General features: G+C 37.3%; 1 protein-coding gene across 1 annotated transcript in view; it reads left to right on the top strand.

Annotated features, from left to right (window-relative positions):
* Positions 1–2,226: 2,226 nt before the first annotated feature.
* The window catches only part of LOC131064919 (HVA22-like protein k), a 145,968-nt gene continuing 132,211 nt past the window's right edge, over positions 2,227–15,983 (top strand). Inside the window, exon 1 of the mRNA XM_057999248.2 lies at positions 2,227–2,513. Within this exon, the coding sequence (XP_057855231.1) occupies positions 2,481–2,513 (33 nt within the window). The 5' untranslated portion in view covers positions 2,227–2,480. The remainder of the gene's footprint in view (positions 2,514–15,983) is intronic.

Genomic DNA, 15,983 nt, shown 5'->3' with positions numbered 1-15,983 from the left:
AACAAAACATAAAATACTAATAAAGCAATCGAAATAGCAAATAACCTCTTATACCTTCCTCTTCCTCCTCTGATTGAGCTTGAAGTGGAGTGCACCCTTGATGTTCGCTTGATTTGCTCCTTGAGATGGTGGATTGAGAGGACAAGGTGTGAGATTCAAGGGATATGCCATAAAGACATTTCTTGTCTCCACACCTGTCAAGGTACATGGGGAAGAGTTTCCCAAGTACATTGGGAAGAGAAAATAAATATAAAATTCCTTGGGGCAAGGGAGGAGGAATTAAAAATTTCAAAATAAGAGATGTGTGGGAAGACTAAATGGATAAAGGAATTAAAAATTCCTTGGGAATAGGATGCATGGGGAGATTCAAAGAATTTGAATTTCCTTGAAAGGACAAAGTCGACCCATCCCTAATCAAGTGATTAAGGGGATTGCTTAGGTGGTTTAATGGGTGATTAGAGTGCAAGTGGGGAAGTTAGGAGGATGTGACATGAAGAGAGAGAATGAGTGGAGGAACTAAAAATTGAGGAGTAATGATAATCATGCTTCTAGAAGAATTAATTAGGCTAGGTGAGGATTAGAAGAAGTGATTTGTAGGAATCACATAATTAGCTTAGTTAATTAAAATTAATTAACTAAGGAGGGTTTAGAAGAAATAAATGAATATTTGAAATGATTTTTAGAAGAATGGGAAATAATTTATTGATAAATTAATTATAAGACTATAGTGATAAAATTAATTAAATTTTAATTAATTTTAAGAAGAAAGGGACCAACACAATTAAATTAATTAATTATGTGGTTAGGCTTAATTAATTTAATTAATTTTAGATGTCTACAATATGAAACAAGACTAAACATACAAAAACACAACACAACAACAACATTAGGAGTAGGTAAAAGATTAAGGCTAGGATAAATGTCCCCTAAAACATGCTAAGAGACTTGACATCAAAACAAGTTTAAAACATAATGTGAAATTGCAAGTTATGCAATTTTTAATATTAGATATCATTCTCAAAGTGTCTATTCTACTTAAATCACAAATTTATTAAAAATAGACACCTAGAGAATGAAATTTCTTGATGTTTTTTACAAAGATTTTTCTTAAGATAGACATTGCAATTGGAACATCTAATATGTTAATTCAGTTCTCAACACTTTTTCAAGATAAGGAGTGCTTATACATTTATATAAGTAGAATTTTATTATTTAAGAGAAGTAAAATGTTGCTTATGTCGTCCAAGCTTTTAACACAAATATATATTTGAATTGTTTTATTATTTAGCTTTTAGCATGCCACCCTTGCATACATGACTACTCCTACAACTATAAATAACCATTACACCTACTCATGTTAATAGGACTACCACTTACAATATAAGTAATAAAACAACAAAAACAAAAACATAGAAGATAATACAATATTAAAAGTTTAAGCTTGAAACATATATCCATTGCAAATTGATTTTTGTGATTTAACTTTAAAATGCATTTCTATTTTCTCCTTTTTTGTTAAGTTAAGAAAAGAAAGGGTGAGTCCCTTAGATACAATAGAGTTCCATATAAACAACAAATACATAAAATACTAGTTGGCTATTACACTAGGCCAAATAAGAAGAACAATATAGAACAACAAAGAAACAAGAACCAAAAATTGAGAGACAACAACCAAAAACCATAACCAAGAAAAATCATAAAATTAAGAACTAAAAAAAGGAATTCTAGAGATGAACATATCATCCCAATTAGTTACTACAATTTCATTTTACTATAAAACAACAATTTCATTTTACTATAAAACAACAATTTCGTTTTATTTACTTAAGAACTATTGACTATTTTTTATTTTTAATTTTTTAAAAATAACTTAAATCAATAATTTCTTTTATTTACTTAAGAATTATAACTATTTTAATTTTAAAAAAATAAAAATTCAATCCTACTTAGATTTTTTTAAAGCTAATCACTACATAACAATGTCATTCTATAACCATTCTCGATATAATAGATATAAATATTTATTTTTTATTATAAAATTAATATTATTATTAATTTAATACTTTTCACCTAATTTAATTAAATGTCTACATTAAATACATTATCAATTAATTCAATCCTAAATAAGTGGTAGCGAAAGAATTTTTATTTTCCTTGCAACTTGAAATCTTTTACCACCGCCTCCACGCCCCCTCCCCACTCACAAAAAAACAGGCCACTACATTTCTTTAGGTGCTCTTTAAAAAGAAAGAAAAAATGAATTGTTCACGTTTGTCAAAAAACTTTAGTGGCACCTACAAATTTTAGGCCGAGCAATTATAAAGAATCTATAAAGTCTTCGTTCCCCTTCAATTGATCTTTAGGTTTTCCCAAGCAGGAACTGGTCGCTCGATCGAATCAGACGAGCACTTGTTTTACTCAGTAAATGCTCGTATTTATTCGATCCTCTCGGGGCTGCAGAAATCCTCAAACAGTCAAACATGGCACTCCTCAGCTCGTCTGTCGCCGGAGAGGTTGGTATTAAAGATCACAATTCCTTAATTGGTTAAATTGGCTAAAAAATTTAGGTCTTTTTTGAAATATTTGAGAAGAAATGCATAAAATAGAAAACTTGATACAAACGCTAGGAAAAGCAAACTCTATTAAGTCGCTGTTTGAATGAGTTCAGAGAATTTACATGTGAAAATAAAACTTTATTTGTCCTGTTTTAAAGATTTGAGAGCAAAAGCTTTATTTAAGTTATTGTTTGAAATATTTTTTAAAAGAAAATATTTGTTTAAGTTTATTTTAAATATATTTTTTTTAGAGGAATTGTGCAGAAACAGAAAACTTTATTTCAGTCTTTCAACGTGGAAAACTTGTGCAGGAAAATAGAACTTTTTGTAGGTCTTGTTTGAAAGATTCTAAAAGAAATTGCACGGGGAAAAAAGTCTTTGTAGAAATTGCATGGTAAAAGATTGATCTAAAGAAATTTTGTTAGGGCCTCAAATCTTGTTTGAAATATTTCCTAGAAATTGCCTAGGAAAATGAAACTTTATCTAATAAGTCTTATTGGACATATTTTAAGTGAATTATGTAGGAAAAAAATAATAATAGTTTTCTTTGAAATAAAAATATTGTTGGTGAGTTTACACAAGAAAAAGGAAAATTTATCAATATTTTGAGCTACTATTTGTAAATTATCACGCTTCTTTCGGAGGATAACAAATAGGGTTCCAAAAAGTGGATGGAATTTTCTTTCTCTATTCAATTTTTCCAATTTTTCCTCAAATAATTACCAGGGATTGCAGAAATCTGAAATCTTATTTTAAGTCTTGTCATGTTGATTCACGGTACAATTATTATATGTTGTAGAAGCTTGAACTCTCTAAATATAAGTTTATATATGTGTTCGAAGTGCAATTTGTCCAGAAATCTGCGGAGTACCTTTTTTTTTATGGTATAGTTGTGCGTTCTATTGGGGCCCACGCTCTTAAAGGAAACTCTTACAAAAAGCCAATATGGCACGAAAAAGATTCATATGCAGCTCAACCTAAAACAAAGCTAGCTACTAGATACCATAGCAACCCATATAACATAAGATTATCTGTAAGATTGCACAGCTGATGTACCAAATTCATTTTACTAACTTGGACACCCAGTTCCAAAAAGTTATTCAGCTGTGTGCAGAGGAGACCATAATCCGAAAGATTTGTAGTGGTGAAGTCACTTGCAATAAACAGATTGTTGCCACAAATTGTCACCGTCAAGTTTTCAATCGCTAATGCCATGTCTTTGTAAAACTCCTCAACTTGGGTTTCCCAATTGCCTGCATCCTTTACATCTCCTTCCAAAGCCTCAATTCTTTGCAGATCCACCCCTGGCGACAGAGCGTCTACATTGCCATGGTGGCTGCTGTTAGTAATTTCCTTGTGCATTTTTGGAGTGAATATGTAGAATCCATTTACATTTGTCCTCATCCCACACCACAAGCGGATGTTTGCTTCAAACCTTGATTCAATGAACTTCTCTCAAATTCCTTATGCCACATAGAGACTTCACATCCCAAAATGAAATGCAGTGCCAGTTCATCTTGTAATGTCCCCTTTTCAAAATGGGATAATAATAATGTGTGCGGGAAAAGTGGTGCAATGAAATGGAAAATACGAATTCAGGACTGGTCCACACACCAATGGGACTCTTGGTGCAAGTTATGGAGCTATATGGAATAGCTCAATTTCCCAAGGGATTTTTCATTGTTCTCTATCTCACAAGACCCCTCAAGCCAATGCCTTTGCTCTCAGATCACTGAGCAAAGTGACTTAGGGATGACAATCATGAGAATGAGGGATGCTTTGATCAATCTAACATGAATGCAATCCTAAATATGCATGATATTAACAAACATGAATTAAACTAGCATGTATATGATGATAAGATGAAAGGATTAGTAAAAGAACTATCCTAACATGATACACTAGCTTAATATGATTATTATGATAAAAAGAAATACTTCTAAAATGCTTATTAGATTATTTCTATTCAAACAGAGAATAAAATGCTTGATAAAATTGAGTATAGATTAGATACATAAAACTTGGATCCTAGAATGATAGAAGAATGACTCTATTTATAGGGAATATAGGGCAATGGAGGGTCAAGATTGGATGATCCTATCAAGGGTCAGGTTTGAAAGTTATCAATCCATGTTTACAATTCTCACCAATGAAATGGTAACAATTGTCAACATAAGAATGCTTGAGAGGAGATGTAAGAAGCATTAAATGCTTGAGAAGACCTCATGGTTACCTTAGGAGGTAAGGGTTAAGGTTATCCATTAGATAAAGCTTTTACCCAAAGGATAAACTCTTGTGCAAGGGTTAAAGAAATAACCAAGGTTAAAGCCATCAATGCTTCATGAGACCCTTGGGTTAGATTAAGGTTGAGTTTAGAGAGAAAGTCTCTAATCATGCAAGCGGGTTGAGTTAACCATTAATGGTTTGGAAGACTTTCAAGGTTAACTTGTTGAAGACATAAAACTTTTAATGGTTTCCAAAGACTTTGAGGGTTTGAGAAGTGACTTCCCTTTACTTAGGGATGTGACAATATTTAGTAGATGGGTTAGGCTAATTTAGAAGGGATTAGAAGAATCTAGAAGGGGGTTTAGAGAGGCAAGTGGGAGATGTAGGAAAATGCAAGTGGATGGGGGGTAATTTTAATTAAAATAAATTGCTTTATTTCAACAAAATAGATGCAAGTGGGGGGAATTAAATAAATTAGATTTATTTATTTGAAGTGAACAATTTAATTAAATGTAAATTTAATTAAAATGAGTAGAAAGGGGATTTAATTAAATAAAGTGATTTATTCAATTAGATGATATGAAAGGCCTAAGTGAATTTAATTAAATAAATTGAATAACTTATTTAATCAAATAGATGAATGTGAATGCTTTAATTAAATTAAATTTAGTTAAATAGAGGAATGAGAATAAAATGAATATTAAATATTCGCTTAGGAAAGTGGTCATTTTTATACGTCTACAAATAACAACAGTAATAAATTAAAATATCAAAAAATAAAATATAAAATATAAAATATAAAATTAAAATTTATTGTTATCAAAGGTCAAGGGGAATGTGAAGAATCATGACTATTGAAGGAAAGAAATATATAAGAGACACCAAACATGGTTTTGTTATCTGATTTTACTCCTTTAGAGCATGGAACCATGGTTCATTTAACCTGAGGACAAAACCCCCAAATGCAGGAATTGATGGACAAAAAACCACAATTTCTCAAGAGTGATTTCACATGGAAGTCACTATTGTGCTAAGTTGACTGGTCTTTTAGTAGACAAGATTAAAATTTCAAGTCAATAACATTTGGTACTTATTAGCAAATCTGATTGCTATCTTTAAAAGAGATATTTAATTATGCAAATTTGATTATTATTGTAAATACCGATTGGAAAAGGTATATTTTTCTGGTGTATATATTATCGTATTGAAATAAAAAATTAAATTTGATTGGATATTATGAAATATTTCCTTTGGGATATTAAAAATTCAAACAAGACAATACCTATCAGACTGAAAACATTCCTTAAAGCTTCTTCTGTTACTGCTTCCTCCCCACATATCCTGTAGCTCCGAACAGGTTGCCAAAGAGACACACCCATATATAACGACTAACAAATCATTACATTTACATCCTCCTTGTGATGCAATGTGGATTGGACATCACACTTAATTTCCAAGCACCTTCTTATACCAAGCGAGTGGGCTGGTTACTAACCATTGCTACTAGGGTGATCTAAAATTTGGTGGTGTCGGTGGGTAGTGTTGATGTGTGTTTTGTGATACCTTACAACACATAATAAAATACTGAGTATCTTATCCTCTCTTGAACAAAGACCTCTTGAATGCTAAGCTATGTGATCAAACAAGGTGACTCCAAGGTTCCTACTGTGTACAAGCGACTTTCTGTGGGATGGCTCAGTGTGTTGATGTGATTGCTGGTAATCCAAGGGGACTTACGTATATGCACTACAACTGGAACATGAACATCGGATGTATCAATCATGTGATGCTTCTTCTCCTACATTGATTGAAACTCAAATGAAAAAGGACAAAAGGGGGAAAGGGTTTAGAAAATCCTATGCTAATTCCTAATTCCTAAGGACAATGACAATGACAATAATAAATGATGCTCTGAAAGACAAATCCTTCATGAAATTACTTTCTACATAACCAGCATAGCTCACAAAGCCATAGAAAGAGTGATATCTTCTAAGATGTAGAGATTTGCAATAGGGATATGTATTTGGTAGATTTTGTAATCATAATTCATCATTGGTCTAATACTTGGTTACACTTATAGTTTGATGGGGGTTTGGGGGAAATGCCTCTAGTGGGCTTAAAGGGTAGTGCCCCTAGTGGGGTTGAGGGGTAGTGCCCCTTGCAGGGTTTGGGGGTAGCTTGTGGAGCTCCTACCACCAAGCCCAAATGAATGAGAAGCGCACAAGCAATATTGAGGGGGGGGGGGTGAAGAACACAATTGGACATTGAGAGGGGGGTGAATCAGTGTATTTTAAAACTTTTAACTGTGTGCAAGTACTGAAACTCCAACTTAATTAAGAACATACACACACACAAATCAAACCACAACACCAGATTTATGAAGAAAACCCAATGTGGAAAAAACCTCGATGAGAATAGTTGCTGGAGTCTACTTCTCCAATCCAGCCTCACAGTGAATAACAGTTTACAATGTTTAGGGCACCAACCCAAGGAGCACCAACCCCTGATTTTATGAGCACCTACTCAAAGGAGCAACTACCCCTACTCAGAGCACCCACTCAGAGATTTATAGTGACTATTAAAGTTTACAATGCAATGATGAAACCTTCGTTACAAATGAGTTTTGTAACACTTACAAATTTCTCCTATCCCGAGAATTTCTCTACTTGCCGAATCTTTTCCTCTGTTTCCTCTTCTTTCTCTGTCTGGCTGTCTTCCTCTTTTTGCTACAACTTTACCTTACAGAATACTTTGTTCTTGCTCTGTTCTGACTTTCTCCACCTCAGTAGATTTCTCTGTTTTCTTTCGGCAGCAACACCATGCTCAACTCAACACACACTACCTACATCCTCAACACTACCAATCCAGTCGACTAGTTGGAATATCTTTATTTCCACCTCTATATCTGTTTCAACAGCCACCCCTTCCAATGTCAAATTTCATCACTTCTACTACTGGATTTGATCAACTTTGTACACATTAAATCTTTACTCTACTGCTTTATTCAATTCAGTTGTCATGGAGATCTGCACCTCTAGAGATTTTATTCTCCGTCTAAATATGATCTCATATTTGCCACCTGTAGTAATTGCATTCTATCTTTCTTCAGATCATTCTTTGTACTTAGGTTACTAAGTTTAGTAATCTTTCTCTGCTTGAAGAGATCAGGAATTCTTCCTCGAGCCACATAGCCAGCCTACAACTTGCTCGCCATTAATGCATTCTCCATCCTCTGTCGACTTGTTGGTGTCTGTTTTATCATCTACCAAACATTAGGATAGGATACCCGAAGGCATTCTATCCTCTCCTGAAAAATCACTACTGACTCCAAGGTCTATATGTGCGGACAAGCGACTTTAGTGGAATAGGTTCTTGGGTAGTGTATGCTGAAAATCTCAAGGGGGACTTAATTTTAACAAGTATCTTGAACTACTGGACTTAGATGGATTTAGCAATTTTAAGCTCTCTTTTTTTTTTTTGGGATTTTTTGGGATTTAGACTTTCAAAAAAGGGGAAAAGAGATAGGGTTAAGAAGGCTAATCTACTCCTACGAACTCCAGAGACGGTATCAAATGGGTGCTCTCGAAAAACCAAACTTCACTTCGCCACACTAGGGACAACTACACAAAGCCGGTGCAATCTTCAATGGGTTGTGCTTATGATCGAGATGTTGGGATGCACAGAGGATGGGCTCAGACTAACTTTGCATGGTAAAATGGAAATCATCCATTGACCAAAAGTATGAGCGGAGATACACCATCAATTGACACTTATCAAATCCTTCATTCAAATTAACAATGATGAAAGCAAATCTAAATTAATTTTAACTAAGTGTTGAGGAAATTGAAACCATGCAAATCATTCAAACAATAGGGATTGCAAAGCAAGCGCACATGCAATATATTATTTGGAAATGACCTTACGCAACAATACATCAAAAACCTCACACTCTCCAAATGAGAGGAGGTAACCTTATATAGTTTTTCAAAATAAATGAACGACTGAGATCAAACAGTGATCAAGGGCCAAGATTGAAAGATAAACCCTAATTAGGGTTTCCCAAAACACTACCAGCTTGAATGAATAAGAAAGTGACACGTGGCACAATTGCTAATCTCACTGAGGTGAGCGTCCACTTTCCTCTTTCACAGATTCGATGTACCTGGACACAATAAGCTTGACCTCCTCCATGGTGACACTTGGCAAACTGCCAATCTGGAAGTCGATGATGTCCACATCATCGGTACATGTGGCGAGGATGCTTTCCCATTCAACTGCTTGGGCAAGAAAATTTTCATCGATGAAGAGAAAGTTTGCAATCCTTGAGAGATCACCTTTGTCAATCATCCCTGAATCCTTGAAGAAGTTTGACCAAAAATTGGCTCTTAGGTTTTCTGCCTGCAAATGCTTCTCCCTTATACTTTCTTTCTTCCAGATCTTAGATGCTACATGAAATACCTTGTTCAAGATCTCCCTGACACTTTCCTTTGTCTCAAAGCACTTGGTCTCGGATTTCTTCAAAACTTCAATCTGGGTGACCAAGGCATAGTACCATGTGCTGAAGTCGTACCTATCTCTGGCCTGTATGATACCTGCATCTACTAGGCCTTTTTTCGATAAGCCTCGGATAACCTTCAGATGCGGGAGTATTTCTTCCTGAATTTCCTCCACATCCTCCCAATGGGTAGCTAGATCCTGGATACGATTGATCAACGAAGAGGTCGACTCATGTGCGGACACTAAATTTTCTACCAGTATGTCAACATGCGCTGAAGCGTCTGAAATCCACTCCTTGGCTTGTGTGAAGGAACCCTTCATATCCTCATAATTCTTCATCGATTCCTGCTAAAGAGACTGTGGAGGGGTAACTGGGATCTCATGGTTAAGTAGTCTGGTAAGATGGAGAACATACTTTCTCCACTGCTGGTTTTCTTCTTCAACCTTCTTCCTCTTTTCTTTCTCATGGGCCAAACTTGTCTTCAGAGCGCTACAAGAGTCATCGAAATACTGGACCTCTTGGTCCTAGGTGGGCTTACCCAGCTCTATGGTGGTAATCTTGTAATCATCTGCGGCGACGTTGTCCCTAGTTTTTCCTTCTCTAGGCACCGCTATCTAGACTGTCCCGAATCCTGCACTGTCTCGCTGAATCAGAGAAAACTTTCTGGCGGGCTTGGGTGATTTAGCTATAATTGGCTCATTCACCTTCTCCAGGAATGCTGCTGTGATTTCTTCGGAATATGCCTCCTTTAGGACCTTAGCCTTTATTCTTTCCCTTAGCCAATCCGAGATAGTTGATTGCTCTACAGTATTTTGGTCAAATCCATCATCTGTCCCTCCTGGGTTTGCAGCTATGCCATCTAAGAAGACTATGGGAGATGTAGGCGTTTTAGTTTGCTCTCTGTTCGGACTTTGGACAACTTCCTTCATTACTTCCTCAACCGAAGGAGAAGGCATTCTCTCTTCATCATTAACCATGCATATGTTCATCTCCTGTTCCTCAACTGCATTCTGATCAGGCACGATAGAAGCGGCACTTAGGATGGACTGGCCTTCGCTGGACTCCCTTCTTTCCCCTACAATCTTCTTTCGTGTGACCTTTACGGAGCTCCCAACTAACTCCTTCCTCTTCTGAGACCCAACACTTTCTGGATTCCGAGCATTACCTGCAGAAGTACAAGGATTGGAGGGCAAAGAGTCATCCACTCCCATCAATTCGTAGGTCAAGGTCACACCTTTGGACTTTAATTGCCTTGTCCTTTCAGATGTCCACCACCTGGAATACTCAACAACTGTCCTCGTGAGGTTGGCTAGATCTGACTTTTCTCCCTCTGTCCAATCTATCAAAACCAGTGGTTCATTCTTCATTTTTTCGAAGCCCAGCTGCTGAAGCTCAAGGCTATCCTCTACTTGGTCAGCTACTCAGAATACCTCTGTTGTTCTTACCATGCTCAAAGGAATTCTTGACCAAAATCTCTTTCTGACCTTGAAACTATCGGCTGCGTTAGCCCAATAATCTTCTAGATCAGGCCTGTGCTCAAATGTCATTCCTTTGACCTTCTTTATTTTGTGGAATGGGTTGAAATTCCGTCTTGCCTTGTACTGATAAAATGGATACCAGGCCAACTCCTTCTCAGCAGTTGCAACAGCTTGTGACGATGGACATGTCTCCAGCCCATTACCAATTGTAAGAGAGGAAGTTCCTGCCTTCTTTTGTTTATCCCTTTGTATCGCCATATACCCCTCCAATTGCCTCACAACCTTGAGCAACACAACTCGGTTGGTAGGGTAAGCTGGAAGCTTGTAGGGAGGCCCAGAGAATCCTTGAATTCTAAGGTAAGTGAACTTTGGATATTGGATATACTAATATCCAAATCGACTGATGAAGTCCATAGACTCTCGAGAGAGCCTCTGGTGCAGTCCACCTTGTAATGTCCGCGTGATATGCATGAGGAAGGTATCATTTACTCTTTTAAAATGGAACTTTTCTTCCATGTGGAGCTGGGGATAGCAATCATAGATTGGAAACTGGTTTTCTTTGTTCCCTACGTCTCCTCTACAAGTGAGGCCTCTGTATCTGTAGGTCTTGGCTAAGGAATAAAATAGGTATGAACTCATGAAGAAGGTCCTATTTGCTCCTAGGTTCCTCAGTTGATTGTCTAGGTTGTCGCTAATCATCCTGGCCCAGTCTATCATTTTTTACTCCATTCATTATTTCATTAATGAAATAATACATCCAGGGCTCGAATGGGGCACCTTGAGGATTTCCCATTATTCTGTTGAGCAGAACAATCATGTCCCCAATGTCCTCCTTGAAGTACGCTCTCACCAGGCTCTTCCTTTGAAGTTTGGAGGCGCCCTTCCTTGGCTTGTCCAGCTAGGAATGGTTGACTATGGCGTCATATTCCTCCAAGTGGTCCTGATACATGCTATCAGCTTCGTCCTTCGTTACATATACCGTATTGTGATACTTTGGGATCCGGAAAACCTCTCTGATAGCCTCATCACTGATGTTTGCCAGGACCCTTCCATCAGGTGCAACAATGTCTTTACTGGTGGGGTTGTAATGTTTAGCACATTCAACTACTAATTCATTGCATTGCATGGTGGGGAGGAAGCCAGTAGCATGCACGACGCCACTCTTCATCATTTTTCGTGCGGTTGTGGTAGGCACAAGATTGTCCAGACCAAACATTCGCTTCTTAAATTCCCTCAGATTGATGTGTCCGAGGTTGGTGTCGCTAACATTTTTCCACTTTGAAGTCATCCTTGACTTCGGAGGGGCGTCTTTATCCACTTGGAATTTCATTGTGCCTAGGATCTGCAAACAGACAATGAAGCTTGAAGTTAGAAATTAATTCATAAATTGACAAAGGGGGCTGCGAAATGGCTAATTGTTTGAAAATTCCATTTTATTCTCATACTTAGCCATAAAAACTGAAATTTCATTTGAAAACCCTTCAATCTCAAGGATGGTTGTGATCGAAAATCAACACCAAGTGTTATAACTTCAAAAACTTTCTCATACTTAGTAAAAAAAAATGATTTTCCTCCCAAAAATTCGAATAAATCCACTAAGCATCATTCCTCAAACTCTGAAAAACACTCAGAAAATATATAAATCTGCATCATGAATTCAATTTCACCTTCGAATAAATGGAAGTAAGGCTGGATATTTCTCAAAAATACTCAGAAAATATAGGAAGGATTCAACAATTCTTCCTTATACTGGTTGTCTTTCTTAAAAATCTGTGAAACTTTTGCCAAAAAAGCTTGCCCAACTGTAAGCAATGTCGAAATTTCTTCAGATGAACTCCAATCTGAAAATACTTTACTATGCTCTCCTTAATAACTTCGAACTTCTTAGTGTAGAAATGAAGTTACAGTGAAGTATTTGTAATTAAAGTTGAATCTTCAATTAGAAATGCTCAAAGTCGTCCAACTCATGTTTCCAATTTTAACTCCACTCTTTAGGAAAGTGTTGTCACCTCTCTAAGTTCGAAAAAAAGTATCTTCCAAAAGTTTCTAATTTGGCTACAAGTTCGAAATCCTTGGCAATCTTCCAATATTCCTTTTTTGAAAACTTTCTATTTTGGATTTTAAGTTTGAATTGCTTCTCAAATCTGCAAGATTCCTTATTCAAAAAACTTTCTAATTTAGTTAGCAATTTGAATTCTTTCAAGGATTTGATGACATCACTTGCATTTTAACTTGTTTGACTTTGTTGGACTCCAAGGCATAGGGCGGAGTTTTGATGGCTCTCTTCATGGGCGGCCTTTCTCCTTCTTACCATGTATGGCGGACTTTTATGGCTCCACCATCTTCTTTATCAAACTTGGGCGGACTTTCATTACCTCTTCAAGGCATGGCGGAGTTTAGGAAGGCTTCCACATGGCGGATTTTGATGCTACCTCCACCAAGGTGGACTTTCCAACTCCCTCTTCAAGGCGGACTTTTGATGGCCTTCAACATGGACGGCCTTTGATGCTACCTCAACACATGGCGAAGTTTTGAACATTCTCCTAGGGCGGACTTTGGAAGGTCTTCCTTTACCTTGATCATGGTTGGGCGTACCTTTTGATTACCTCTACAAGGCGGAGTTTTATGAAGTCTTCAACCAGCATGGCGGACTTTTGGTCTACCTCTATGGCGGACTTCTATGACATGGTTACCAAGGGCGGAGTTCGAAGGCATCTCCTTCAACATGTATGGTAGACTTTTGAAGTGACCTCAAGGCATGGCGGAGTTTATAGAGGGTCTTCAACATCACACTTTGCACCTTGGGCGGACTTTTGAGCTTACCCTTCAAGGCGGAGTTTAGAGGTGGCACCAAGGAGGGCGGAGTTTTGAGCTCCCTCTTCTTGGTCTCTTTAACATATGGCGGATTCTTAGGCTTCTCTCAACATAGGGCGGGGTTTGAATGACCTTTCCTAGGGCGGACTTTGGAGGACACCAAGGCATGGCGGAGTTTTAGAGTGTTCTCCTAGGGCGGAGTTTTGGAGACATCCCCCAAGGGCGAAGTTTGATGACTTCTCAACTTCACATGCCTTCCTTCTAAGGTGGACTTTGATGGATCACCATGCATGACGGACTTTTGATGACCTTTAGGTAGGGCGGAGTTTTGATAAGGTTCCCACATGGCGGACTTTTGCCTTCCTTTCATCATGGCGGACCTTGATGGCTATCTCCACATGGCAGACCTTTGCTTGGGCAGACTTTCTGCACACCTGTCATGACACTCAAACTTATCCATTAGCCATACTTAGAAAATTTTTGGAAAATTTCAAAATTTCACACTTTAACCATACTTAACCAGATTAACTTGAAATTTGAAATCCATATTTAGGCAAACCATCTAAAGCAACACGACCCCTAAAATGTAGGGAACTAGCTTTTTAGGTCAAAACTTAGAAATTTTAGGTCCTGGTCGAAGCAGGTGAGTGGGATTAGTGCAAACCCTAGATTCCCATTCTGAAAAAGCAAAAAGCAGACATCCCTAAAAAATAGGGAAAACTTTCTAAAAATACCATACCGGGGATTGGGCTAAAAACGCCAAAAACGAAACTTCCTAAAAAATAGGAAAAAGCAAAAAAAGCAAACTTTCTAAAAATAGAAAGTTGTCCAAATTCGTCCAAATCAATTGCGATCTCTGTCCTTTGGTCTTTCTAAGCACTACGATGGTGTTCATGCTCTGGAATCACATGGTTTGTAAAAACTAGCTTTCAATCCTCAAGGTTTGAACTAATCAAAACTAGGCAAGGCTTGGTAAAACTGAAGTGGAAGGCCATAGGACACTAACAAAAACCCTAGAAAGCAGGAAAAGAGAGGGTCCCCATTTGCAATGGGGTGATGTGTGAAAAAGGTCACAACATTTGGCGACTCCACGAGAGGAATGTTCCTTACTATTCCTAAGATGAAACCCAGTTTGAACTTAGAATCAAAAATTAATTATAGCTAACTTACCTACCGACTCAGAAGGGCATTCAAAAGGGAAAGAGGAATCCTAAATTGTATCAAGATCTTTCATCCTTCAATTATAAGTGTGTGCAAAATGCATTCATTCCCGTCTCCTAAGACCATTATGACTCTTTGGTTCCATCATGGCAAGTCGCATAATTTTAAGGACTTTGTCTTAATTCCAAAAGCATCCTTGGATAGAGCCTCGCTGCCAGCGAGCATCCATAGCCCCGACAAGGTTATCTCTATAATCTCACGGAGATTGCTCTACTTCTGGTGATTTATACTTTGATTTGAGGGATACACCTATAGAGATTTCCGCACACCCAGAAGCCAAGTGTTTTTTTGATTTTCTTCTTTTCTTTCTTTTATTCTTTCTTGATATTCTTTTCTTTTCTTTTCACATATTTCCACACTTTGGCTTGTAAGCAATGAAGCTTACCATGGGCTTGAGTGTTATAGTGGCGCTGAAGTAAGACTTTTTGACGAATTTCCTTATGTTTTCTTGCCATAACTTCACTTAGGGAGACCAAAATGACTCAGAGAATTCTTTAAGTGTATAAGATATAATGACTGAAAGACTCAGTGTCGAGATACAATTGATGATTCCCATTGATGATTCCCTTTCTAGTCAAATGCTCATCTTAACTTTGAGATACTTTAGAAACAATTAATCTAAAATTCAGAAGCTCTCCACAAATATTCATCAGAGGAATACACCAAACATAACTTGGCGAGGTCAAACCAATGTGTGCGCGTTAAGCAACATCACCCTTTCGCTATTAGGAATCCTCCTTTTATTACTAGACTAAAGCACGTGTAAGCAGGCGAAAGCAAAACAACTAAGCTAACCAAAGCAAACTAAACTAAAAACAACTAAACTAAACACAACCAAAGCAAAACTATCCTAGCTATGCACAAACAAATTCTACCATGGAACTCAAGGCATGAAGTAGTGTTTCAGAAATTGCCCGTTAACGGGCAAAGGAATGTCATCACCTGTCAGGGTCTTCAACTTGAAAGCGTTCTCTCCTAGTATCTTGGCAATCAGGTATGGTCCTTTCCATAAGCAATCGAATTTGTTGTGATCTCCTTTTCGTTTGTGGGGTTTATCCCAATACAAGACCAAATCTGAGATTCTGAAGGCTTTCGTGGTGGCTCGTCTATCAAACCATCTTTTGACTGTCCCTTGGTACTTGGCAAACTTTTCTAGGACTTGATCTCTTTGTTCCTCCAGAAAAAGCAGTT

The sequence above is a fragment of the Cryptomeria japonica genome, chromosome 3 (assembly GCF_030272615.1).
Source record: "Cryptomeria japonica chromosome 3, Sugi_1.0, whole genome shotgun sequence".
Taxonomy (NCBI): domain Eukaryota; kingdom Viridiplantae; phylum Streptophyta; class Pinopsida; order Cupressales; family Cupressaceae; genus Cryptomeria; species Cryptomeria japonica.
The sequence above is the reverse complement of the archived record's forward strand: the minus strand, read 5'-3'. Positions and strand labels throughout refer to the sequence as shown.